The 26,067-nt window shown below is 32.1% G+C and overlaps 1 protein-coding gene across 8 annotated transcripts in view; it reads left to right on the top strand.

The window, feature by feature from the left end:
• Window positions 1-26,067, top strand: part of PCDH9 (protocadherin 9) — a 1,054,104-nt gene that overhangs the window by 441,168 nt on the left and 586,869 nt on the right. For 5 of the 8 annotated variants that reach the window (XM_074299220.1, XM_074299219.1, XM_074299224.1 and 2 more), the window contains exon 3: window positions 13,265-13,366. The exons of 2 other annotated variants lie outside the window; for them this stretch is intronic. In XM_074299220.1, coding sequence (XP_074155321.1) covers window positions 13,265-13,366 — 102 coding nt within the window. Of the gene's footprint in view, window positions 1-13,264; window positions 13,367-18,337; window positions 19,932-26,067 lie in introns of those variants that run through there. One more of the 8 variants, XM_074299227.1, reaches the window with a different exon arrangement.

Here is a 26,067-nt window from a genome sequence, read left to right as displayed (position 1 = left end):
TATTTCAATGCATGCCCATAGCAACTAGGTCAAAAGAGGTGAATAAAATTCTAATATAGCAGCCATGAACCATTTAAAGGGGAGTGTAGTAATGTGCACAGAAGCTGCTAAAATTTGTGGTCCTCATAAAAGTGGTTTTGCATTGCTTTTGCTTGGTGAGTAATGACTTGAAATTGCATCCGGCATGGCTATATTAAGATAGAAAGCTGGGTAGTAATTGAATGTGAATGGCTTTAGCAGTTGGACTTGGGAGAATACACTTGTATTTTTTTTTTCTTTTTCTTAAGCAAGGTTGCATCACTCACCCATTGCCTCTGTAAGGTTTCTTTGGTACAATGAATTCACACAGGTTTGTTCTATCTTGTATTATTACAGCATATCCATAGACAACCTGCTGAGTTACTTTCACACAGGGTGCTGTTGTTCAATTCTTAATTGGATTACTAAGAATTCTAAAGAAAAGCAAGATATTATTTTCTCTGTCTTCTTTTTCCCCCATTAAACATGGTGCTGACAAACATTTTTTCTCAGTGAAAAGGCTAGTCACCTCTTTCCAAATCTTAAAGCTTTATTTAATTATGGAGGTATATGCCTGAATAGAGGTAGAGTTTTTGAGGTACATGCTTGCTTATAAGGTTAAAATTCTGAAAGGAATTGAACCAAAGAAGGCCTTATGCCAAATGGACAGTGCATAGAATTTCAAGATCTTTATAGCCAGTAAAATATTTTGGGGATCAGAATACTAAGAAATATAATTTAAGCCATGGAAATTTTATAGAAAATAATATATTAGTTACTCTAGATGAGCATTCAAATTGTGGAAATGGGGAAATATTGAGAATTTCATTTTGTTGAATATATAGTGTAATGTAAATTGTAATCATTCTCTGGGAGCAGGTTTCTTGGGGAGCTTCTGGAAGCAGCCTTAGTTTCAGTTCAGTTCAATAATCCTAAATGCAACTAGGAGTTAAAGTCCAGATCCTTTATTGTGTCCTTCAAAGTCCTGAATCTTCCTGGGCCCGGTTAGCTTTAATAGAGGCCTATCTCTCTCCTTGGTTCCAAGAGCTCCCTCCCAATCTCTCCAGCCAGCTTCAGCCTCTTGTCCTCCCAATGTCTCCAGCCAGCACAAAGGTAGAGAAGTTGGAATCGAATCTTGACTCTGAATCTCCTGAAGTCCTCCCTAAGCTCTCTCTGGCCCAGAGAGCTTCTTGCTTATGTGCTGCACACCAATCATTTCATCACTAGGAAACCATTACTTGTTGTAGGATTAAATCAATGCTAAATTAGATTTAACCATTGTCTCCTCAATTCCACTTTGTACCTTGTTTCAAGTTCTGGCCCATAACATCTCCTTGTAGAATCAAATCAATCATACTGAACCATGCTAAATTAGATAATTATTGTCTCTATCCATTCCAGTGACTTAGCACCTTGTAAGAATCCCTAACAATATAGGACATTGAATTAGGAAAGGAGAATGGAATTCCTTCAAAAATAAATAAACCAAAATAGCTAGATAGCATATCACTCTTTTCTTTTCTTCTGCATGACATGCCTATTAAATTTATAAAAAACTTAATTTTGTCTTTGTGAATTTATTAAGTCTGGTCTATGTTTGTTTAGTTATTTGGCTAAATAATTACAGTGTTAAAAAAAATAAAAACCTTTAATTTTTTAACTCTGTAAGACAATTGTATAATAGTGGTATAATTTTATATTCTCTAAGGTGGAAAATTACTTAGTACTCTTGATTCCCTGAAACTCCCCTATAGTACTTCACTTACAGAAATATGAAATAGGAGGAGTTAAATGGTGCAGTGGATAGAGCAATGGCTTTGGAGTCAGGAGGACCTAAATTCAAATCCAGCCTTAGACACTTAAAACTTCTTAGCTGTCTGACAAGTCATTTCCAATTGCCTTACAAAAAAAGAAATATGAAATAAAGGAAAATGAATCATTTTATTTAATCTTACTGAATTTTATTGGAAGACTATAAACTGATTATTATAATGCTCTATGTCTACATTGGGATCTAAATAAAGTCAATTTTTACTTCTACCAAATCCCATATGGACCATTTAGCTTTTCTGATTCATGGCCACAAATTGTACCATATGCCCAGATTAGACTCATTTTAGGTCTTTGAAATAGTATTTGTAAAATTCTTACAGAAATTGACACATACTAGGTACTTAATAAATGCTTGTCTCTTCCTCAATTTCCATTTCTTTTCACTTCCATGCTGTTAGTACACAAGAGGAGAGAGAATATGAATGGATAATGTGTCCTGGTTCATCATTACTCCTGAAAGGACAACTTCAAGAATATTCCCCAGTGTGATAGTTAATCAACATCAATAATGTCAAGTTAATATTTAGAGGAAGAGAATTGGAGTTCTCTTGGAGTCAAGACAATTAAATTTTGATTTGTGTACATAACTAATTTCTCTAAGCCTCAGTTTCCTTATCTGTAAAACATTTCAGTAAGGTTTGCGTTCCATACTTACTAAGCTTATCATGAGAAGTATTTTTTGGAAAGAATATTTTATTGTTAACTTGAATCATTGATACTACAGCACTCATTTTATACAGTAATCATTAATCCAGTAAATATTTTAAAACATTGTGTCTTATGTGACATAATACTACATTCTACGAAGACTTGGAGTAAAGTCCCTGTCCTCAATGATCTTTTTCTCCTTCAATAATCTTAAAGTCTGGTAGAGGACACAGTATATTTCAAGAAGAGGCAGATATACAAAAGAAAAACTTTGTATTAGAGAAATTAGAGGAGAAGGACGTTAAAATGATTGGAATGATAGAATCACTAGTTTTTTAGGTACTTTTATCAATACTTAGGAATACCATATAGTTTGGGCAAATAGTTTTGGTCCAAATTGGATGGGGAGGGAGGAGATTGAACCTTGGAGGATACAAATATAGGAACTGAAGTCGCTAAGATTTTAGCTAAAAGAATGGCTAGCTATGCTCTGCCCTTCTCACGTAGAGCCAATTATCATATATTGTTGCAGCAAAATTTAGGAAGAGTATTGATAAGCTGAGGAATACTCAGAGAAGAATAAGAATATTTCAGGGCTGGGAACCATGATAAACAAGGATCACTTAAAGAAATTAAGTATAGAACACTTCAACAACAATACTGTATGAATATATATTCTAATTGAAGTGGATATCTTCAACATAAAGAAGATCTAATTCAGTTCCAGTTGATCAATGATGGACAGAAACAGCTACACCCAGAGAAGGAACACTGGGAAATGAGTGTAAAATGTTTGCACTATTGTCTATCTACCCAGGTTACTTATGCCTTCGGAATCCAATACTTAATGTGCAACAACAAAATTGGATTTACACACATATATTGTGTCTAGGTTATACTGTAACACATTCAATATGTATGGGATTGCCTGTCATCTAGGGGAGGGAGTAGAGAGAGGGAGGGGATAATTTGGAAAAATGAATACAAGGGATAAGGTTGTAAAAAAAAAATTACCCATGCATATGTATTGTCAAAAAATTATAATTATAAAATTAATTTTAAAAAATAAAAAAAAGAAATTAAGTATAGAGAGAAAAGAGAGAAAACCTAGTATTAATGAGACAATTTCTTCTAGTATTTGGAGAGTTATTACATGGCAGAAGAATTTTATTCTCTCTAAGTTGCCCCAAAGGGCAGCACTATAGAGAGAATAGGTGGAAGTTCCCAAAGCTGATTTGGGATTTATATAAATAAACTTTATTTCAGATAATTAGAATTATTCAAAAGTTAAATGTAATTGACTTATTGGGGTTCATAGGATTATAGATTGAGAGATTAAAGAGGCCTTTAAAGTAATTTGAATGAAGAATGGATGAAGAATTTTTATGGATGAAGAAATTGAAACTTAGATAGATTATATCACTTTCTCAGGTTCACAGAGTAAGTAAAGGAGCACTTGAATTAGACCTTGGGTTTTTGACTATAAGTCTACCATTATTTTCATTTAGTTCATTATCTACCACTGGGGATTTTGAAAGCACAGGCTTATTTAGGATGATATAAAGAGAATGTCTCTACTTCTGAGGTAATGTCCAATGCTGAGAGCCAATGAAACTGAAATGAACCTAGTTTGAATGAGCCATACATAATTAATTTGTTGTCTAAGACAGAGGCCAACATTTTTATTTACTTATATTTTATACCAACATTTCCTGTGGATTTTTTTTAAATGAAGAGGCTTCATAAATAGCTGTGGAAAACATTTTAAGATGTAATGTAAGGGGACCATTTTCTCTCCCAACTTCAACCAATACCACTGACTAACTAGGCTGTCAGTCACTATCAGGACAGTTATAAGTAGTTTTAATTGGTTGCTTTATTATGGTTGAATGATCTGATAGTGATTGATAGTGTAGTCAAAAAAGAAGTATAATGCAAAAATGCTAGAATGAATTTGATATGTCTTTCTCTTCTCTCTCTCCCCTACTGATTCAGCCAATGAAGATAATGTGATATAGTTGATTTTGTTATATGCTTTGCTAAGATCTAGATAAATTATATCTGCAATGTTTCCCTGATCGACTAGTCTATGAAACTTGTCAAAAATAGAAATTAAATTAATCTAATATGATGTGTTCTTGAAGCTATGCTGGTTCTCTGCAATCACTGGTTCCTTTTTTTTTTGTTTTTTTGTTTTTTTGTTTTTTAAGTGTTTACTAACATTTAATTCTTTCTAGAATGTTGTCAGGAATTAAACCAAGCTCCATGGTTGTTGAGTCTAGAGTTTCTTCTCTTTCCTTTCCTTTTCCCGAATATCTCTCTCTCTCTCTCTCTCTCTCTCTCTCTCTCTCTCTCTCTCTCTCTCTCTCTCTCTCTCTCTCTCTCTCTCTCTCAAAATTGTAATATTTGCCTTCTTTTTGAATCCTGTAACATCTTTCTTTTTGCCCTGTCTTTCAAAGATTACTGAAAATAGTAGTTCAATAGTTGTATCTTTTTTTTAAAGTACTCTAAGATAAAGATCATTGGGTTTGATGACTTAAATTCATTAACAGCAGATAGATTGCCAATGACTATTTTTCCCATTTTGCTAATTATCTTTTACTTGATCTAGCCATTAGCCTTTTCTTTCTAAATTTGTTCTAAAATCTCTCTAAAAGAGATCATTTTCTTTCATAGATAAAATAGAAAAATAAAAGAATTTGCTAAACATATTTGATTCAACATTCTCAAGAAGATCCCTCATAGGTCTAAATCATATATAATTCTAGGTCAAAGTTAGCAGACTAAAGGTGGGTGAAAATAATAGTGCTTTCCACAGAGGCAAAACATAGGGTTACCTTTAAGGGAATAAGAATAAGAATGTGAAATAAGTGCTGATGAAAGGGAGATTACACAAATTCACTTGAAGAATTTAGTTATCAGTAGAAGAAAAAAAAAAAGAGAAAACTAATTAAAAAGAAGCAATTCAGTTAAATAATTCCTTTGTATCATTAAAAAAATTGTACATGAAGAACACAGGTATGGGGATTTGATTCTTAATCACAGTTCAGTTTAGACTAAGACAATATCAAATCAAAAATTTACGATAAGAGAATAGTTTGAAAAAAGAGGACATACCTTATGAACTTTTTGTAAAGAGAAAAAGTGTGCTATAATAAAATCTCTAAGAATTCTATCAGTGTGTAGTTTCCTTGAGGCTAGTATATCCTCAAGAGCCATGGAAATCTTTTTCCTCTTCCATTTAAAATGTTTATGTGGCTCATAGTGAAATGGAATGAGAGTAAACATGTGGTTTGTGTGGTTTTAGTTGTATTTCAGATTAAACATCTTAAGTTCTTTAGCAGGAATAATTCTAGTAAATAGCTTTAAAATGGAAACATATTTAGATATATTATATATCACAAAAATGTGATTGAATTTATACATAATTTTGAGGGAACACATCATTTGCAAAACAAGATTAAGTTGTATACCATAGCATAGTTTTTATGTTACAATTTATTGAAAATCAGGATAGGTCATAGTCTTTGCTTTGCTACTTATTGCATGTAACTCTGGGTGCTCCTGTAATTCCTTGTCTATTGTATAAAAGAGACATAAAATAAAAAAGAGGCAAAAAAGACTTTCATATTTCTTGTAGAAAAGTATTTTGTAAGTCTCAAAGTGATATACAAAAATATGATGTTTTTACTTAGATACTCAAATGGATTCATGATCATTTCAACTTGGGTATTTTCTGTAATAATGCAAATTACAAATCATACATACCTGGTCATCTTGAGAGACTGTCAATTTTGTTGTTGTTGTTTTTTGTTTTTTTGAAGGAATTCACCACAGGGAGCTCATCTGACATGCTAGAGGTCTCTCTTGCTTTTGCCTGAAATTATCAATTAAAAAACATTTTTCAGATGACGTATTTTGGGTATCTATATCAACGAATTTCACTTGATATAATTTACTCATCCTCAAGAACATATACCTACATCTTCCAACACTGTATATTTGGAACAGGAATTGTCTTGGCAATGTGTATATATTATCATTTTTTAATGCTCTAAAAGAAGGAAATTTAAATATCTGGCAAATCTTGGTGATAGGGATATCCCTAGCTTTTTGAAATGGGTAAGAATAGCTCATTCTGTGGGAGTTTTAACAAAAGCAATCTTTAAAAAAAAAAATGAGACCTACTCACATGCATGTAGTAGAGAGAATACACAATTAGCTCCAGAACTTATTTGTCTCTTAATACGGCCTAGTGCACAAAAATAAAAGACTCCTACCTCCTTAATTATAGCAAACAAATTTTATAATAGCTCTATTGATCTTTTGCAAATAACCTCGATTTTGTGGGAAGGTAGGAGGAGGAAAAGAATAATAGTGTACATGGCTACTGCATTCTGTCTTGGGGAAAATGGCAAAAAAAAAAAATACCCAACACTCAAGTACTTTTCTTTAAATAAAGAAAACTACAGTATGTATTACTGATGCTGAATACGTTTTTGTTAACAATTTTTATCACTTGCTTCCTCCCCCCCCCCACTTGTGGTATAACGGCTACAAAGGATTTTTATTAGCTGCAATTCACATGAAAATGTGTCCCTAATCTTTAAGAGATAATATACCTGCTTCTGAAAGCTCCTCGGCATAGAAATTTCTATGTGGGTTGTACATATTGTACCAGGCAACTAGGCTGGGCTAAGCTGACATTCTTTGGTTATTCTTTTAAGAATACTATCAATTGTATCATAGACTGAACTAGGAATGATAAATAGTTTTTAGTGAACTTCATATAACTTGATTGTTCTTAGTGAGCAATTTTCAAAGCCTCAAATACAACTTATAAGCATGCATCTCTTAATGTTAAACTCAAGTTATAGACCCATCTTAATGTATTTCCTTATAAAATTTACTTATATCAAACTTGGCAAACAACAAATTTTGTAGTGGTATATAGATCCTTGAGACTTACCAATACATCATCTTTCATCAGAGTCTAACTCTTCATTGAATGGAAACTTATTAGAGAAAATAGAATTGTTTGAAACAATAAGTAAAAAAAAAGTATTTATAGAACTATGCACATAAATAACATATGTGAGTATATACATATACATGTATGTATATGTTATAAATGTATATATGTATAAATTATCCCATAAAGCATATTGCAATGATAGTGCTCAAAAAACTCACTGAGGAAATATATAGTTGGTTTGTACACTTCTAGTCTCCTTCTTACCCAAAGTTATATTACGACTTTTGATTTTCTTCATCACATGGAATAAAGAATACTTGGAAAAGAAAATCTTGAAAAAATAATTGAAAAGTAATTGAGAAATAGCTAAATAAAAGTAACTGAAGACAAGCCCTATGACTAAATAGTATGAATTAGATAGAAACAAAATCTTTTTGATGGTGAAAAATTATCTTTCTGTAAAGTCCTGATTAAGCATGGGAATTTCTGAACCACGAAAAAAGTAGTCATATCAAGAAATGCTGAAAAATAGAGAGTATTTTTGTAGGTAGAACTAAGAGAATTATATAGATAGGGAGGGGGAAGAGATGCAGGTGCTACTGAGATGAAAATATTTGTGTGATTGCACAATTTATAGAGTTGAAGAACAAGAAAAAAGAGACTCAGACAATGGTAAAACTTACTATTTTTTTAAAAGTAGTATCAGAAGCCTATGTCTCCCTTTAGTATATTCTTAGCTCCTAATCCTTAATTAATTCTATATGATATTTCTAGGACCATTAGTTTCTATTCCTTAGACTGCTTTTCATGTGATATTTTTCAAGGACCTTCAGCAGCTCCAACTCTTAATACTAAACTATTGCATGTTGGTATCCTTAAAATGTAATACATCAAATTTAAGAAGACATTACAAATTGTTATTTCTTGTGACCTAGTCACTATTGTTCCATTATAAGGCTAAAAATATTTTAGTTGTACTTTCAGTCACTAAAGTGCTCAAATTTTTTTCTATATGTCCTATTTCAGCCTGTATAGTTAACTTTGATTATGTTGTATATAAATGCATCATCTTCATTTTTTGAGACTAATTTTAGAATAACATAAATTGTGAGATCCTAGAATTAGACTACAGAAGACAATTTTTCTACTCTGCCATTTTAAAATAAGGAATGTAACTAATATCCAGAAAGGTTCATATCATTGATTTAGAAATGTTTACGAATAAAACAGAACTCTGAGTCCTGTGACAAATAGTTAACTAGTATTTAAGTGCCTACTATGTGCTAAGTATTTTGCTAAGCACAAAAGATACAGAAAGGCCAAAAACAGATGCTGATGTCAAGAAGCTCACAGCCTAATAAGGAAAATCCCATAAACTATATATGCATATGATATAGACAGGATAAATTCAAGATAATCAACAAAGGGAAAGCACTAAAATTGAAAGAAATTGGGAAAAACTTCTGGAGTCCAGCTATCTACTGAACACAATGTCCATCATTTAAGCTAAATGTCCTGAAATTAGGAAGACCTGGATATTTTAAAATTATTGAAATCACTAATCCAATTCCATTTTAAGCAAAAAAAAAATCAAAAGTTTAAATATTCTATGTCTATTATATGTCATGTACTTCTAAGATTTCTGTGCTTGGTAGCAATTTTCTGCTCACTATTACTCTTCAAAAAAAAGCTTGTGATAGAACAAGAGGAACACCACCAATTTCTTAACCAGTCAAGTGTTGATTAACAGTTTCAATTAACTTCAATAAACATTTACATGCCTACTATGTAAAAGCACTTGATTAGATGCCAGTAATACTTAAACTGATTGCTTTTCTCATCAATATAGTTTTTATTCTCTTCAGTAATTCAGGTTGCAGACCATTTATGCTCACCTATTCATTTCATATAATTCTTATTCTTATTCATTATTATGTTCCCAACAGATTTGCACCTAGATGATATAATTCTCCTAAAATATTATTACAATTGCAATAACTAGAATCTGCATAGAATTTTAAGGTTTGCAAAACACTTTATAAATATCTCATTTTACCATTTTGGTATTAGAATGATCAAGGTGAAATACACAAACTATCCCACATGATAAGTTGTTAATTTGCTTCAAGACTAATCATATTTTTGACTAGTGTATACCTAAAGCTATCCCACACATACAAGAGGACATGATGAAGACAGAAAAATGAAATAAAACATAGATTTCCTTCAAGATACAGACAATTTAATAGGAGGCAGGATAATTATATATATATAAAACTACAATACAAGAAGCGTTCAGAAGTACAAAAGAGAAAAAATGTTTTTAAGAGCATCTCTAAGTAACACTATGATACCCTATGTGGACAGAGAACAAAGGAATAACAATAAAAAAGAGATTTAGTCAAAAAAATTAGAAATTTAATTAGATGAATCACTTTCATTAGGCAAAGATCTAGAAAGCCTTAATGGGAAGATAGATTTTTGAATTTGACACTAAAGGAATGGAGCAATGTAAATAGTAAAAGATAGGAGAGTCCAATGGGTGTTGAGATTGGAGTTACATATTTATAAATGCATACATAAATATATATGTATATATGTATATACATTATGAAGAAACATGAATAGTGAAAGAGAAAACCTCAAGATCAGGAAGACCAGAATTCAAGTCCCATGCCTAACATATTTTGATAATGCAATCATGGCCAATTGAATTAATCTTTCAGTTACCCAGTAACCGAGATTATAAAGTTAAGACCAAATTTATAAATTTAATGTTGATATAGGAGGCTTCCTTACCAGGGGACTTACTAAACCAATAAAATCACAAAATTGTACCAAAACATAACTGCATATGTTTACTATAACAATATATAATTTGGATGTAAGTTTTGTTAGGGCACTGGGAATGAATTCATTCCAAGCCCTTTTAGGGGGTTCAAGAGGCTATTGTCAATATACCTGATAGTAATGGATAAGAACCTGCCTTCAAAAATTTTACAATGTTTTCTCTGTTCCTTAGAAATCATCACAAAGTAAAGCTATTAAAAAGATATAAATGAGATTTAAGGAGGCATATTTAGTTTCCCAGAAATTTACTAAATATTGTCTATGCCCAAAGTATTGTGCTGTATACTATGAAAAGACACAGACCCTGTTCTCTAAGTACTTTATAGCCTCTGAGAAGGTAACAGCATCTACTAGTTAATTAAAAATAGAAAGGAGTAGTGAAAATTGTCAAATAAAGGAAATATACATTTTGTGTTTAGAGGAGAATGAGGTAACTTTGGAATGGTATTGGTAAAGCAAATGGGATTTTGAGTTAGCCTTGAGTGGCTACAATTTAGCTGGATGAAAGTGAAAGAAAATGAAATTACAGGTAAAGGGCCATTTCTATGAGCAAGATGTAATGCTGAAAAGTTAAAAGGATGTTAAAAGAACTTTAAAGAGAATAACTTGGCTAAAACAGAGAGCATATATAATTGAATATAAAAATTAGATGATCAGAGAGATGGACTGTGGTGGGATTATGAAAAACTTAAATGCTATGCTATTTATTTGGGGATTTAACCTATAGGCTTTAGGTTTTGGAGAAAGAACGATAGATAATTTTCATCTGCAAAGATAATACCTTTAGAGACAATATAAAGCGGTGTCTCTGGAAGATTAAAGATAGATAAGCTACCAGATCAATTAGAAATAGGTTATAGCAGAGACAGAAATAGGTTAGAAATATCATATGACATGAGATGTGACTAAGAAAGGAATGAAGCTAAAAGTCAACCAACTTCTTTTGAATACTTACTTTCTGCTGACCATTCTCCCAGGTGACGTGAGGAGACAAAAAAAGACACACACACACACACACAAATGACTGAATACAAATGAAAATAAGATAAATGTATTTATAGACTAAAGAGAGGAATAAGGAATAGTTAAAGTCGCCTACAACAGCCAGGGAGGATTCTGGAAAAAGAACAGCATATTGAAAGATTAAGGTCAAAATGTTTGGGTAGAAAAATCATGGCTTCTATGATGCTTATAATGAATTAAAAGGTTATTTTAAATGAAGTACTATGAAAATAACATATTTCTAAGGATCACAGAAGAGTGATTCTATCTCATCTATTGATGCTTGAGTGATACTCGAATTGATACTTGAATGAGAATCCCCTGTACAATGTCAATGATGAGTTATCATCTAGCTTTTGTTTAAAGACTAAGGGAAACTACTACTTATTTCCCTAAGCAGTCCATTTCATTTGGATAACCATTTGATAGGACATTTCCCCTTATAGTTTGTTAGCTTGAAAACTTTCTTTCATTGCTTCTAGTTGTGATCTGTGAGGTTAAACCAAATTAGTCTAATCCCTTATCCATATGCTAGACCTTCAGATATTTGAAGATGGCCATTATGACCTCTCAGTTTTCTCATTTCAAGGTTAAATGCTCCCAATCCCTTCAAATGATTTTCATATATACAATACTAGGACTGCTTGTGTGTGACAGCATTGCTCTCATAATATGACTACTCAAAAAATGCATTAGGTGTGATACTTCAGTAATTTTTAAAAACATAGATTCGTGTGTATACGCATACATCAACATGTATAGACACTGTGTATAAATGTATATATGACATATTTGCTAATTATGTATTAGGAAAGTGATTGGAAAAAGTAGAGGTATTAGAATAAATAGATGAATGAACAAAAAAACTCAGAAAAATGATGACTAGAGTGAATTCATATTAGGGTCATTCTTCTCTCTCCCAATGGAATATAAATGAGCAGTGTGTATCATGTGCATTTAAATAAAATATGTATTCATATTTGTAAGTATATTCATATCTAGCATAAATTGAATTAAGTATAAGCATATCCTACATATGTTGCCCAGATAAATTTGTTTTGTAATGCATAAATATTTAAATGAGATCCCACCATAAAGTTTTCAAAACCCATTGCCACACCCTTTCATCAATGGCAAATTATAATATTGTATTTTTCTCTCCTTTTAAATGACTGTTTTTCTGGAAACAAGCAGTATTATTGGCTCTATATCTTTAGACAAAGTTTTTAGAATGTTCTAAGTTCTATTGAATAAATTGTGATATTGAAATAAACATAAATATTTATTGTTAGTAAAAATGAAAGAATCCCTACCTTCAGAGAGCTTAAATTCTATTATCACAATAAGTGCATGCTAATGTAATATGGAGGGAAATATTTTAGATAGGGAATAGATAACAATTAAATCCTTATATTGTTTTCATATATTCACATATTATTTAATTCATATATTCATATGTTGTTTTAATTACATTTTTGAAGTAAAATTATTTGTTTAGGCTTTTAGAATAGAAGAGTTCAATTAGAAAGTTAATGCTCTAAGACTTTGAACTTGATATTTTTAATTGTATCATTTTAATGTATAGATTGACATTATTTAACTTGTATTAAGTAAAACTTATAGTCAATATCCAAACTTAAAAGGAAAAGACTATAAAAAACAATTTTTTAGTTTCCTTGCTTTCCATATCAAATGATGAATATAATTTTGTGTTCCCAAGAGTATTATTTAATACAAGAAATGTTTCTCTCTTTTTTTTTGTTTTTGAGCATTTTCTAAACCCAGTATTATAATATTGTTAATGCATGCATCTGTCTTATATACCCTCATTAGCTCAAGTAGAATTCCTTTAATAGGATTGTAACAAATAGTCATTTCTCTCAGTAGACACTCTAAAAGTGGAGTAGTTTGTCACCATTATTTGGTAATCTCTTACAGTGTAATACACACAGCAAAGGTGACAGTATTCCTGTCACTCCCCAGAAATGTCCCAGCTCTGCGGGTTTCCACATTCAAGAGAATGAAGAAAGCCATTATGAGGTATGCCAAATCTCTATAGAAACCACATTAGTGCTGACCGTTTTTTCATGCTCTTTATTTTAAATACTCTCTTGTATGTTAGGAGATGGTGTTGCATTGTGGGTAAAGTTCTGGACTTAGAGTCAGGAATATTTAGATTTATATCTTGCCTTTGATACTTAGCAAAGTGATCATGGGCAAATCTCTTAATGTCTCTGGATTGCAGGCAACTCTCCAAGATTTATTTATTGAGTAGTAGGTGAGTTGCAGTCTGTATCCACAGTAAGATGCCAATGGAATCACAGAATTTGTGTTCTGGATCATGAATTGTCTCTATGTTATTTTATATTCCCAATTACGTATTGTTGTTATGGGGGGGGGAGGATTGTGCATGTAACAGGTGCAGAACTAGGAATCAATTTGAGTTTTAATATTTGACTCAATGATCTTCCCATATAATGATGATGCTCTTGTCTATGAATTTTAAAAGCCAATTTTGTCTGCTCCTGCAGTGTACATACTTGGCCTAAGATTTTGCCATTTCAAAATGTCATAGTCTTGGTTTATGTTTCATTACTATTTAATTTAAAGTATACATTATATATATGTAATCATCCTATTGATAGATTAATTTATCTTATTAGTGGTTTTCCAGAAAAAATAAAAGACAGTGCTGTTTGTTAATTTCAAAATACTTGTAATTATAATTTTAACTAACATTTTTTAAGATTCTCTTTTCTAGCTTCCCTCTGCCTTCTCCTGGCTTGAAGGACAAATAGTCCTTGCCCTTTATTTCTCTTTTGGTTTAATATTATAATCTGATGAAATGTCTTTATTTTATTTCTTTTTAATGAGTTCAGTAGTTATAAAAAGTATATGATCCTCCTTTTAGGGACAAGTTTAATTTGTTCTAACATTCTGTGGGACTGTGACAGTGTTGCCTATTTTCTACCATCAGGGTCTCTAGAGACTTTTCCAATGTATAAGGAAAGAGTACTATTTCAAATTCTAATTTTACTTTTTTTTCTATGACTTTTAAAAATATGTTGTTTATAATTAGTAGCATCTATGGGAATGGATTTTGTGAAGCTGGTACTTTGGTTTTACTAATAAATAAGCAGGATCCAATGCTCCTAGGTCTCCTTTCATGTACTGAGAAACTTCTTCAATTTGTGGAGAACTTATCACATCTTCACATCATTGCCCCCACACACATAAAAACTCCCCCACAAAAATAACAAATCAGTATTTATACCAAGTATCTGTTTGTTCATGTCAGAAATCAGAAAAACTTGGAAGTTTTAATGAATTAATGCAAGAGAGTACTAGAGAGAACTACTTCAATAGAAATAGGTAATGTGATGCTGCTAGATTTGTGGCTGATATGTTGGTTTTCCCCTCATTATTATCTGTTCTTTAACAATAGAAGTTAAAATTAGTGTCAAAATGTTAAATGCTTATGTTTTGTGCTCCATTTTCCTGATGTTCCTGGATGTAAGTACAAATATATCCATATAGCTTTTAGGAATCCAGAGCTCTGGATTTGAAACCAGAAGGCCTGGATACCAAATCTTGACTTCCTTCTTTGTAAGGCTCTTATCCTCTTTGGTTAAATATCCTTATCTTTAAATGAGTGGCTTGTATTAGCTTATCCTAAATTTCTTTTCAGCTCTAAAATCTGGGTCCTATGATTCCACATTCCACAGATTATTACATATAGGATAAATGTTACTTATTTAAGTCTGTTTTAACTTGTTCCACATTTGATATAATCAAGTTGCATTTAACCAAATCCCCTTAGCTCATTTTCTTAAACTCATTTTTGAAGCAAAACACAAGAAAATAAGTTATATGCAAAATTTATTGAAGGGAATTCATATGAAGGACATCTATACTAAGATTCAAAATATATAATTGGAAGCACTATAATTTCTTTATCCATAAAAAAAAGATTACATTGGCTCCATTATGTTAATGGGGGCAAGGAAGGCAGGGGTGGATCTTTTAGTTCATCAGGTTAGGGAACTTCTGGTGAGGAAAATCCATTTGCCAATGAAGAGTATTAATTCATCTGAAATTTTTAGCCTTTTGGAGTCCCCTAAGTCTCTATAGTTTAAGTGTCTTTTCACAGGTCACAGTGTCAGACTGCAGGACATTAACTCATGTCTTCCTGGCTAAAGATGTCTTACTTTTGTTTACTATACTTGTTGCCTCTCTTACTGCATCATTAAGACAATATTCTTCTAATTAAAGCAACAAAGCCATGATATTACATTTTAGGAAATGCTTCCACGACAAAGGTTGAAACCCCAAAGGTTTTTTAATTTCAATTAACCAGAAGTTTATAATTTGAGCATGTTTTATACCATTGCCCAAAACAATTAAATCTCCTTTGAAGCCATATTGCTTCTACACTTGGTCCTTCTTTCTCAGAAATCTTTGTTGAACATTTCTATTGTTTTCTATGAAATTAAACCTCTTAGAGCAGTCAAAAGTGCTAATGAGGGCTTAGAGACTTTAGCTCTGGAAAGTAACCTTGGAGCCTGGGGGCTACTCTATAAGAGGTAATAAGTGTTTAACACCTTTAGATTTACTCCCTGGGCTCCTGAAAACTAATCTTAAGGAGGGAACTTTAATAATCAGCCCCTTGAGAATTTTCCCTAGGTCTTTGATGTCTCTTGACAATCTATAAAGAAAATCCATGGCAACCTATGCTTGCATTTTGATTTATTATTGTTATGCATTTAATAAAATGTAGTAATTCTATCTAATTTTATGTTTATCTCATTCTCTACTCTCTATATAATATGCAAAATCCCTCTGTTGTTTCCTCTCCAATATATTACTACTAACCCCACATCACAAAAACCTCTGTCTACAATGTTATTAAATGGAATGACATATTGAATACAACTGTGCATGGCTAACTTATTCAGTTATTTTTAAAAAGTATTATAGAAGAAAGACAATGGTCTACAGAATTGAAATGACTTAAAATTCATAGTCATTATGCTGAAAATTACTGCACTATAACAGTGACTAGTTGGAATCTAAGGATACAAGTTATTAACTATTTGAAAGACATATTCGTTGTAGACTCTCAGCTGGAAGAGACTTCATATGTTCCAAGTTATTTTACACAATTGGAAACTGAGGCTTCTAATGTTCATGTGCTCTTTTGCAAGCCACAGAGCTAAGGAGAAGTAAAACAGGTTTCTAGATTTGTAAAGTAACTTTTTTTTTTTTTTCCCCTGCTTGTGGGACTATATCTAACTCTTGGGAAGCAAATGTCACAGAAATCATTTGCTATTTGAAATTGGTGTTTTCTGGGCTCGTGTTTGGAATGAAGTGTAGAATTTTAGCTGAAATTCATATTTAAGCTTTCTCTTGCCTGGCACACTTTCTGTCATTGGCTATATCATGTGATATCACTTTAAAATAGAAGCACAGAGATAGCTCTGACTGGAATCTGATTCTTGAATACTAAATATGGCAATGTAGGTTTTTGCTGCATGTCTTTAACCTGCAGGTTCTATTGTGGTTTTTCTTTCTATGTGCATTAATAGCCACGTACCCATGAGACTCCCCAGAAAGGAAGCCAGTATAGCCCTCAGTGTCTATATTATGGGATCTGTAGGAAAATGCCTCATAGTTATTGGAATTCACACAAGACTGCATCTCAGTATGAGTGGCTGTCCCCTGTCACTGTTTTTGATGCTGGAGTTAAAGTAGTTTAGTAAAGTGGTCCAGTATATAGTGTATGAATTTTTGAGATAAGACTCTTTCCTTGTAGGGATGAAATCCGAAAATCAATGTCAGATGGGCATCTTAACTCTCAAAGTTTGAGAGATTGGTGGAAGGATTTAAAAATAAGTGTGAATTTTAGCCTCTAGACTTTGGAAATTTGGCCGACTTAGCAAGTGTGAAATTCCTGGGTGCAGATGGCCGATTAAGATATCCCAAGATGTGCTGCTGTAAAACTCCAAATTAAATTGGACAAAGCCATTTCAAGGGAGTAAATATTCTTCACTTTTTACTAAAGGCCATATCGGTGACTTTGTTGGGATTTAAAAATTCAAATAAATCAAGGTCTCATCTAAATCTTCCTAAAGTAGACAACAATTTTAGTTCCAGTTGTCTTCCTGTAAAGATTATACTTAATAAAAAATAATATGTTTTAGATTTTTGATTGCATATATATATATCCATATATTAACACAAATTTATGGCTATAATTAATAAATATATGTTTATATTCAATGTATTAACTAAAATAATAGCAAGGTAAATTAAAACAATCTATTTAAACTATACCACATTGAAAGGAGAAAAATATACATTGTGCAAATGAAGATAGCCTTATCCTCCTAAAATGAGACAGAGAGACAGAAATAAGCCTGTTTTGTGATGTTTGAAGATTTTTTGAGAGTGTTCTATGGATAATTGCAAATTAATTTTTAGCCAAAGTTGCCATCTGGTAAAGATGGGTCTATGATCTGTCTAGAATTTAACATAGTTTGTCTTCCTGAATACTATGCCACCTCACATTTGTGTACACACTCACACACATTCAATCCTATACTCATTATGTTCTTCTACTTAGAAATAGGATTTTTTTTTAAAAATTGATGCTCAGAAGTAATCTTTTATAACAGAAAAAGAATGAAGAAAATTTTATTTTTCTGAATGTTGAGGGGGAAATATTTGAGCAGTTTGTATACAAAACTAAAAAAGACCTTGTTTGAACAATTTTATTACATTTATGAACTGCTCCTTTGATATTCAAGCAGTAGTTTTCATTTGGACTTATTGAAAAAATGACCTCTCACAGAATGGCAACAGCACATCAGTTATGAAATCTAGAGGTTGCAAAACACCTTTAGTTCTCCTACAGCCTTGGAGGATGTCTCAAACTTTTCTTTAATTTCTCAAAAATCTATTTTTTACCTCTTTCTTCACCACAAAGTAAGTGGATTTGATTTTTTTTCACAGAGAACCCTATTTGACAGCTCAGTTGATGGTGTCAGCACTGGCTACTCACTTGAAGGACAGCACCAAACCTTGTTGTGGCCTGGCTCCTGCTAATTAGTTGTTTGAAGGAACCCTGGATGCCACAGGAAGAGACTTCTCAGCAAAGGACATCTTTGCCATTCACAATGACAGCTGTGATGCAGCTGTTTGTGAAAAGAATATAGTGTAGAGAAGGAGTGTGGACAACAGAATTTTAAACTAGTCACTGCCATATTGTTATGCATTAAAGGAGGTATAAGACATAAACAAAACAAAACAAAATGAAATGAAAAAATCAGGGAATAAAACAAGGTGAGAAGTACAATATATTGGATAAGACTATATTGAGCAGGCATTTAAAAATTGCATGAAATAATACTAAAGTGTGAAATTGAAAGAGGAAAAAAAACATAGCAGAAAACTTTGCAAAACAGATGAACTTGTGTGTGCTTGTGATTAATGCAGGTCTAGGGATTTGCTTATGGATTTCATGTACAGATGTGCACAGTTTTCTGTAGGTTGTGCATATGTCCGTGGATAGTAATGGGGAAGCATGCCAGGAAGTCCCACATCTAAGCACAGTGTGGAGTGCCGTGGTCATGAATAATTTATTGAGGTGCCAAAGATCTGATTACTTTGGAGACAGACTGGAAGGAGTAAAAAGAAAAAAAATAAAATAAACGAGCGAAGATGAAGAGAGAGAACTTGCTTTTGTACTGAGGATTTGGATGAATATAATAATAATTATCACCACCACCATCATTACCATCATCACAACTAGCATTTCTATTTATGCTTTAAGGTTTACAAAGCATTCGCATGTTACCTTCTTTGATCTTCATAACAATTATCCATTTTTATATAAGGAAACTGAATTTGATAGAAGTAAAGTGACTTATCCAGGATTACACAATTACTAAGTGGCCTGAAGCATGTTATTGAACTCAGGACTTCCTGGGTTACATTTAATACTCTATCCATCATATCACTTAATTACCTCATCCAACAGAAAAAGAAAGAGAGTCCTGATATGGCCTATCAAAGGAGATTACAATGTGATTCAGTAAATTTGAAAGATAAGAAAACATTATTAGCATAAAAAACTCCAATACAAATGTTCTATAAGTCCAGTAGATTAAAACAGCTATTAATTGCAATGAATTTCTATATTATGGTATATAAATATATATATATGTATACATACTGTATATACATATACAAACATGTATATACATGTGTGCATGTGAGTTATCCGTGCATATATTTTGAAGTAGGATGGAGATAGGATCTCTCATGGGTCAGATTTGTGATTTCATTTGTTTAGGGAATTTATGATGAAAAATCTCTGTCTCTGTCTCTCTATGTTTCTCTCTTTCTCTATGTGTCTCATTCTATCTCTGTTTATCTCTATCTCTGTCTCTTTGTTCTTCTCTGTCTCTGTTTCTCTGTCTGTCTTTCTGTTTCTGTCTCTATGTCTATTTGTGGGTATGTCTTCTCTCTGTCCCTGTTTGTCACTCTGTCTCTGTCAGTTTCTCTCTGTATCTCTCCTTCTCCTCCCCCTTCTCTCTCTCTCTCTCTCTCTCTCTCTCTCTCTCTCTCTCTCTCTCTCTCTCTCTCTCTCTCTCTCTCTCTGTCTCTCTCTCTCTCTCTCTCTCTCTCTCTCTCTCTCTCTCTCTCTCTCTCTCTCTCTCTCTCTCTCTCTCTCTCTCTCTCTCTCTCTTTCTCTCTCTCTCTCTCATAATAAATATTATTGAGAGAAATTAATAAGAAACCTTAATGTGAGAGGTTAAAAAACTTGCCTAGGAACCCAAAGTTGGTAGATGAAAGAGGAAAGATTGAAACTAGACTTGACAAATTCTGTCTACCATGCCTAGATAATTCTTATGTAATATATATTACTTATACATTGTACCTACTTTTATATGATTTTTAGAAATAGATTCACCAATACACAAATCAAAATTATGATGCTTAGTAGATCATCATAGTGAGTTGCTGAGGTGAAAAATTAATCACACTACAACCATCTGTCTCCTGATGATATTCTCCTAATATATTTTGTTTGATTTTTGGACATAGTGACTTCCATTTGTCCCATACTGATATCTTGTCAAATTGCTGACGTTTATTATTGCATTGCCATAGCCTTTGAGGACCAAAGATCATCTGTATTCCACTACAAAAGATGAAAATAGGATATTAGTGTATCCTATTTTATAAAATATATATGAAATATGGATATGTGATCAATAACTACTATAGTTTGCTTTTTTTTTTTTTTTTTTTTTTTGCTGAGGCAATTGGGGTTAAGTGACTTGCCCAGGGTCGTACAGCTAGGAAGTGTTAAGTGTCTGAGACCACATTTGAACTCGGGTCCTTCTGACTTCAGGGCTGGTTCTTTATCCACTGCACTACCTAGCTGCCCCCTTATAGTTTGCTTTTAAATATTCTATCTATATTTTTAAAAGGAAGTTTATCTTATCTTACCAAAAATTAAAATGATCCAAGAAAGCGGAGCATAGACCCAAATTAAACATACTTGGTTGCAAAAAAATTGTTGACCTGACATTCAATTATGCTAAAAATAAAAACAGAACAAAACAAAATAAAACATAATATCCATATATAGATAATCTGTAGATTATGTGTTAAGGTCAGATTTCCAGTTCTGTCTGAGCCTGGAAAGGATCACTTATCAATTTCCTATTCTTGACACTTCCATTATTAAAGTTATCATGAGTGTGATCTGTCAATGATTTCTTGATATGCAATATAAAACTTTTAAAATATATAGGCATTTTCAATGTAGTTCATTGTCTAATTCAATTAAATAATTTTATCGGCTAATAAAAATTTGTTTAAAATTGTTTAAAATATTATTATTATAGGTAAAAGATTCAGAATAGTTTCTTGCTTTATATTTGATTTTGCTACTTGGGAAATCCTTTGCAACTGAAAACATGGAGATAATGATGGTAAAAACACTCACTGTAGTTAGAAGACTTTGGTTTGAATCCTTCTTAGTTTTTTTTTTTTTTTTTTAATTTGTTTGTTTATTACTCTGGGGAAGTTATGGCTTTTCTGAACTTTAGGTTTTCTGATCCTTAAAATTAGCAATTGAATTAGATGAATTCCCTAGTCCTTTCTAGGGACTAGCTTTTATGAGTTCTCAGGAACAATGTTAAATGGCATTTACCTAAAATATAACATTTATTTATATAGTTATTTCACACCTCCAGAATAATCCAAATTGTAAATCAACTATGAATTTCTCTTTTTAAGAGCAAAAATGCATCGTTTTCATGCTTATGTGCTTTATACTTTATTTTTTCACAGAACTTACATGTTAAATAATTTGATCTGTATAATAACACTAAGGTAGGTATTATCTCAATTTTATATGTAAAAAAGTCAGGTTACAAAAAAGGTTATGCATGTACAGTTGCACCACGTGCAAAGCTGAAAGTAAATAATTTCAATAAGTCATAGTTCCTTCATTTGTAATTATTAGAAGCAGGCTAGGTGATCACCTGGTTTCTTCTAGCTCTAGCAGATAAAGATTTTATAAATTTTCCTGAGAAAGCAGGGCCTAGGATTTAAGCCAGGATATAGACTCCTACATAAATTTAATTGAATCCCAGCCTACCATGGGACTAGATCATAGGATCATCAATTTCAATCTGAAAGATAACATAACGGTCACTTAATCCAAACCTTTTAGTTTATAGATGAGAAAATGAACCCATGGAGTAGGGTACTAAGTAGGTTACCTAAGATTCACACCTAAGTCTTATGACTCTCATTTGCTCTCAGTTGATCAAGTAAATATGAGATTTTTCTGTTAATAAAAAAATCATCTTTTCTTTTTTACAATATAAGTAATTCACCATAAAACTGTAATGTATTTTACCTTTAAGATGGACCTTTGATATTTATTTATACAAAATATCTCATAATACTAAAGTTAAAATTGTGCCTTAAGGCATTCTCTTTTGATAGTAACCTCCTGGTAGTTTCCTTTGCTTTGTATTTGATACTTTTTATAACATTTTATTTCTCCATCTATTATGTAGCACATAGTAGATATGAAGAAACATGTATTGCCTTCTGGTGACATCTTGTTTAATCACATCTATAACTTCTGGAATAATACTAGAAATTCCTAGATCTTTTCCCATGTACTTATCTTTCTGTTTCCAAGTGACTATAAGTATATCTGTAAGAGTGATGAACTTTGTTTAAAAAATGCTTAAGGCCTGCTAAAAATTCTAAAGATAAGAAGTTAGTAACTTATCAGTTGTAAAAGTTCAAGAATTTACTACAATAGATGATTTCATCTATTTTGTAATTCTTATGCCAGGAACTGCTTATTCCCTGTTTATCTATCCCCAAATAAAGAATCTTTAAAATTTTAAGGGCCTAAAACTTTTCTGAGCAGTGACTTTCCTAGTTCCATCCACCCTATATCACAGCTCAATGCTCTTCTCAAGGGATTTAAGTGAAACCCAAAAGCTGAGATTAATAAACTGTCCTAAGTCCTGGTTCAAAATCTCATGCTGTGCTTCAGTGGCAGATAAGTCCCCTAGGATCAGAATCTGCCACCAAGATATGCAGTACCTCAAAATGATAATAGAGAAGGTGCGAATAAATTTGAAGAAGGGCAAACCAGGGAGCGCCATCACAATAATAGTGTTTGCAGGATGTGACATGCTTGATGGTCGCTTAATGCAAAAGTGCATGATCTACAGAGGTCTGAGTATTGTACATTCTGATGAAGAAGTTTGAAGCAATCTTCCCTGGGTGCTCATCTTTCCCTACTTAACAAGCAAGTTCCATTCACATGTTGGTAATGTTAGGAGTGATTTCATGCAGAATGAAATGTCAGATTTCAAAGCAGAATGATATACTGAGGCATCCTCATAAAACCTACGCAGCGCTGTGCACATGGGGCTTTGCAACACCACAGATCAACAGGGAGGCACAAAGGCATCTAAGCAGACTGTACTGCATCAACGGTGAGTTAATGAATCATCCAAATCCCTTAATGCGGAGAAGTTGAGGGAAGAGTATTGATCATAAAATAATACTGAGATGCATTTTTGGACTATATAAGCGTTTTTGTTTTTTGTTTTTTTTTGTGTTTTTTTTTTTGGTATGGGGAACTCCTGGCAAGGAAACTTACATCTTAAATTGCTAAAGAACCACCCAGAGAACTGAAAGCCTGACTGTATTACTCAAAGCTATGTCAAAAGTCTGTTTCAGGCAAGAGTGGGATTTGAATCCACATTTTCCTGACTCAGAGAACAAACAGCTCCTCCAAAATACCTAAGACACAAACCTCAGAAACTCAAATAAATCTGTGTAAGCTTGGAATCAATGACGGATGAGTCTCAGTGACAGAGAACTTCAAATGTGGGATATTTTAAAAATGCATAAAATATGAAGTATTATCAAACAGAGGTCTTGCTTTAGTGAAAAATCCCCTATAATTTATTGTAATGGTTATTATTTTAACTGATGGCAATAAGGTAGTGTCACATGTTAATGAAGTAAGTTGGTTCTATCTCTGTAGGTAAAATATCTCTGCTGCAATATTGATTATGTTATAAAATTTTAAGTTGTATTATATTAATTATATATAATCAATTAATACATATTATGTTCTACTATATATTATAATAATATTCTATTATTTTAAATTATATTGATATATTATATTATGTTATGCTATATGTTATATATGATATATTCTATTATTTTAAATTATATTGTAAGTTTTCTTAATAAATAATTTAAATGTGAACACAGAAAGCTATGATCATCTAACATAGCCTATACCTCACCAAGAGAACACAAGCTAAAAGTTCAGCTTCTTAAATAGTGGTTTATACTATTTAATTTATATTCCCCATAAGGAATCCAAATGTGAGGTGTAGTGAAATTATGATTTATTTTCAGTAAATGTTTGACTTGTATATCTATTTTATATATTACACATATATATGGGTTATATATAAGTATACATTTATATCTTATACATAAATATATACTACTCAAAAATTTCTCAAGTGGAAAGGAATCACAAGTGGAAAAAGTTTAAAAGTTTTGATCTAACTAGAGCAATAAGTAGTTAGAATGTTTATTTCTAATGAATGGGAATCCATTTCTTCACTAAGCCACATTTTTTTTTTATTTTGGAATGACTTTAATTGTTTTAATTGTGTTTCTTTATAACCGCATCTCTGAGGTCTGCCTACATTTTTCTACTCTTTGAATCTTGTTGAACCATCTGCAAACAAGCTAAATATCTTTTGTGCAGTAGCCTTTCACCTAATTGAAGGGAGCCATCATGTTCCTTCCAAGTCTTTGTTTCTCTAGAACAAACATCTCATGTTCCATTCATGGATTGCGATATTATAAGATTTTGAGTCCTTTTGTCATCCTGTTCAGATTCCTTTTAGTACTCCCTACCCCATTTATTTCCTCCCTAAAATGTTATCTCTTCAACTGCACAAAATAGCATCTCTGTGATTGGACCACTTCAGAGAACAAAAGAATTACAATTTACATAATTATTCCAATATTTCTTTATTAACTGACCTAAGATCATGTTAACTTTTTTGGCTGCCATATTATAATGTCCACACATATTGAGCTTGAAATCCACCACCAAGACCTCTCAGATCTTTTTCACATTCTTGTCATACTTTCTTCATCGTGCACTTATAGATATTGGAACCTAAATATGAAGATTTGACATTTATCATCACTAAATGTTTGGTTATTTAATTCAGTCCTATCATTCTATCTTGTTAAATTGAATCCTTACTATTATTAGTATTTGAGAACATTATGTCATTTTGGTCTTCATCCAAATGTTTATTGGGTTGGATTATCACGGATTTTTAAATCAGTGGGGTTCAACCTAATAAGGATTTAGGAATGAAAAAAAAAAAACACTAGTCTGAAATAAATGTGATTGGCTGAGATCACTTGTCATCTCTGAAATTCTATCATTCAGTTATGCTGTCTGTCCAATGGATATTACAATACTAGATAAATATATGATTTCAGTTTTTTAATTTTTAGAATCAATAAACACAAATTAGCCAGAAATATAAAAATTAAGATATTTTTTAAAATATTGGTTAATTTATTGATGTATTTATATACTATAGATAAGAATGCAGTTCTTTATTGACAAATTGATAAACTATTGAGAGAGAGAGAGAGAGAAGAAAAAAGAAACAGATTTATCCTGGGAAAAGATTATCAAGTCACTGCCTAGAAGAGATAAAAGTGGTGATCATGCTTGTACTTAACTAAATCCCTAAGAGTTCCTTTGAAAAATGACACTCTTACTTAATATTTGTATTTTTAATAGTTCCATTTGGAATAAAGTTAACTTTTATTCCAATTGTGTTCATGAAAGCAGAAAACATTAATATAAACACAAACTTTTTGACTTTCATGTAGGCTGTTACTTAATATTATTGGTCTTTGAGACAAAGTCTCACTGTCTTGTCTGGGCTGGAAGTGCAGAGACCACTTAGAGCTTATTTAATACTGAGAAAGTAGTTGTTTTTTTAATAGTTTTGGGCCTCTTTTAAGAAGTCAGTCTAGTGTCCCTCACACCTCATCCATGGAGTCCCCATATTGGTGCCAGACTTGATCAGGACAACCCATTGTAATTTAGAACTCTCAAACTCAAG

The sequence above is a fragment of the Sminthopsis crassicaudata genome, chromosome 3 (assembly GCF_048593235.1).
Source record: "Sminthopsis crassicaudata isolate SCR6 chromosome 3, ASM4859323v1, whole genome shotgun sequence".
NCBI lineage: Eukaryota > Metazoa > Chordata > Mammalia > Dasyuromorphia > Dasyuridae > Sminthopsis > Sminthopsis crassicaudata.
The sequence above is the reverse complement of the archived record's forward strand: the minus strand, read 5'-3'. Positions and strand labels throughout refer to the sequence as shown.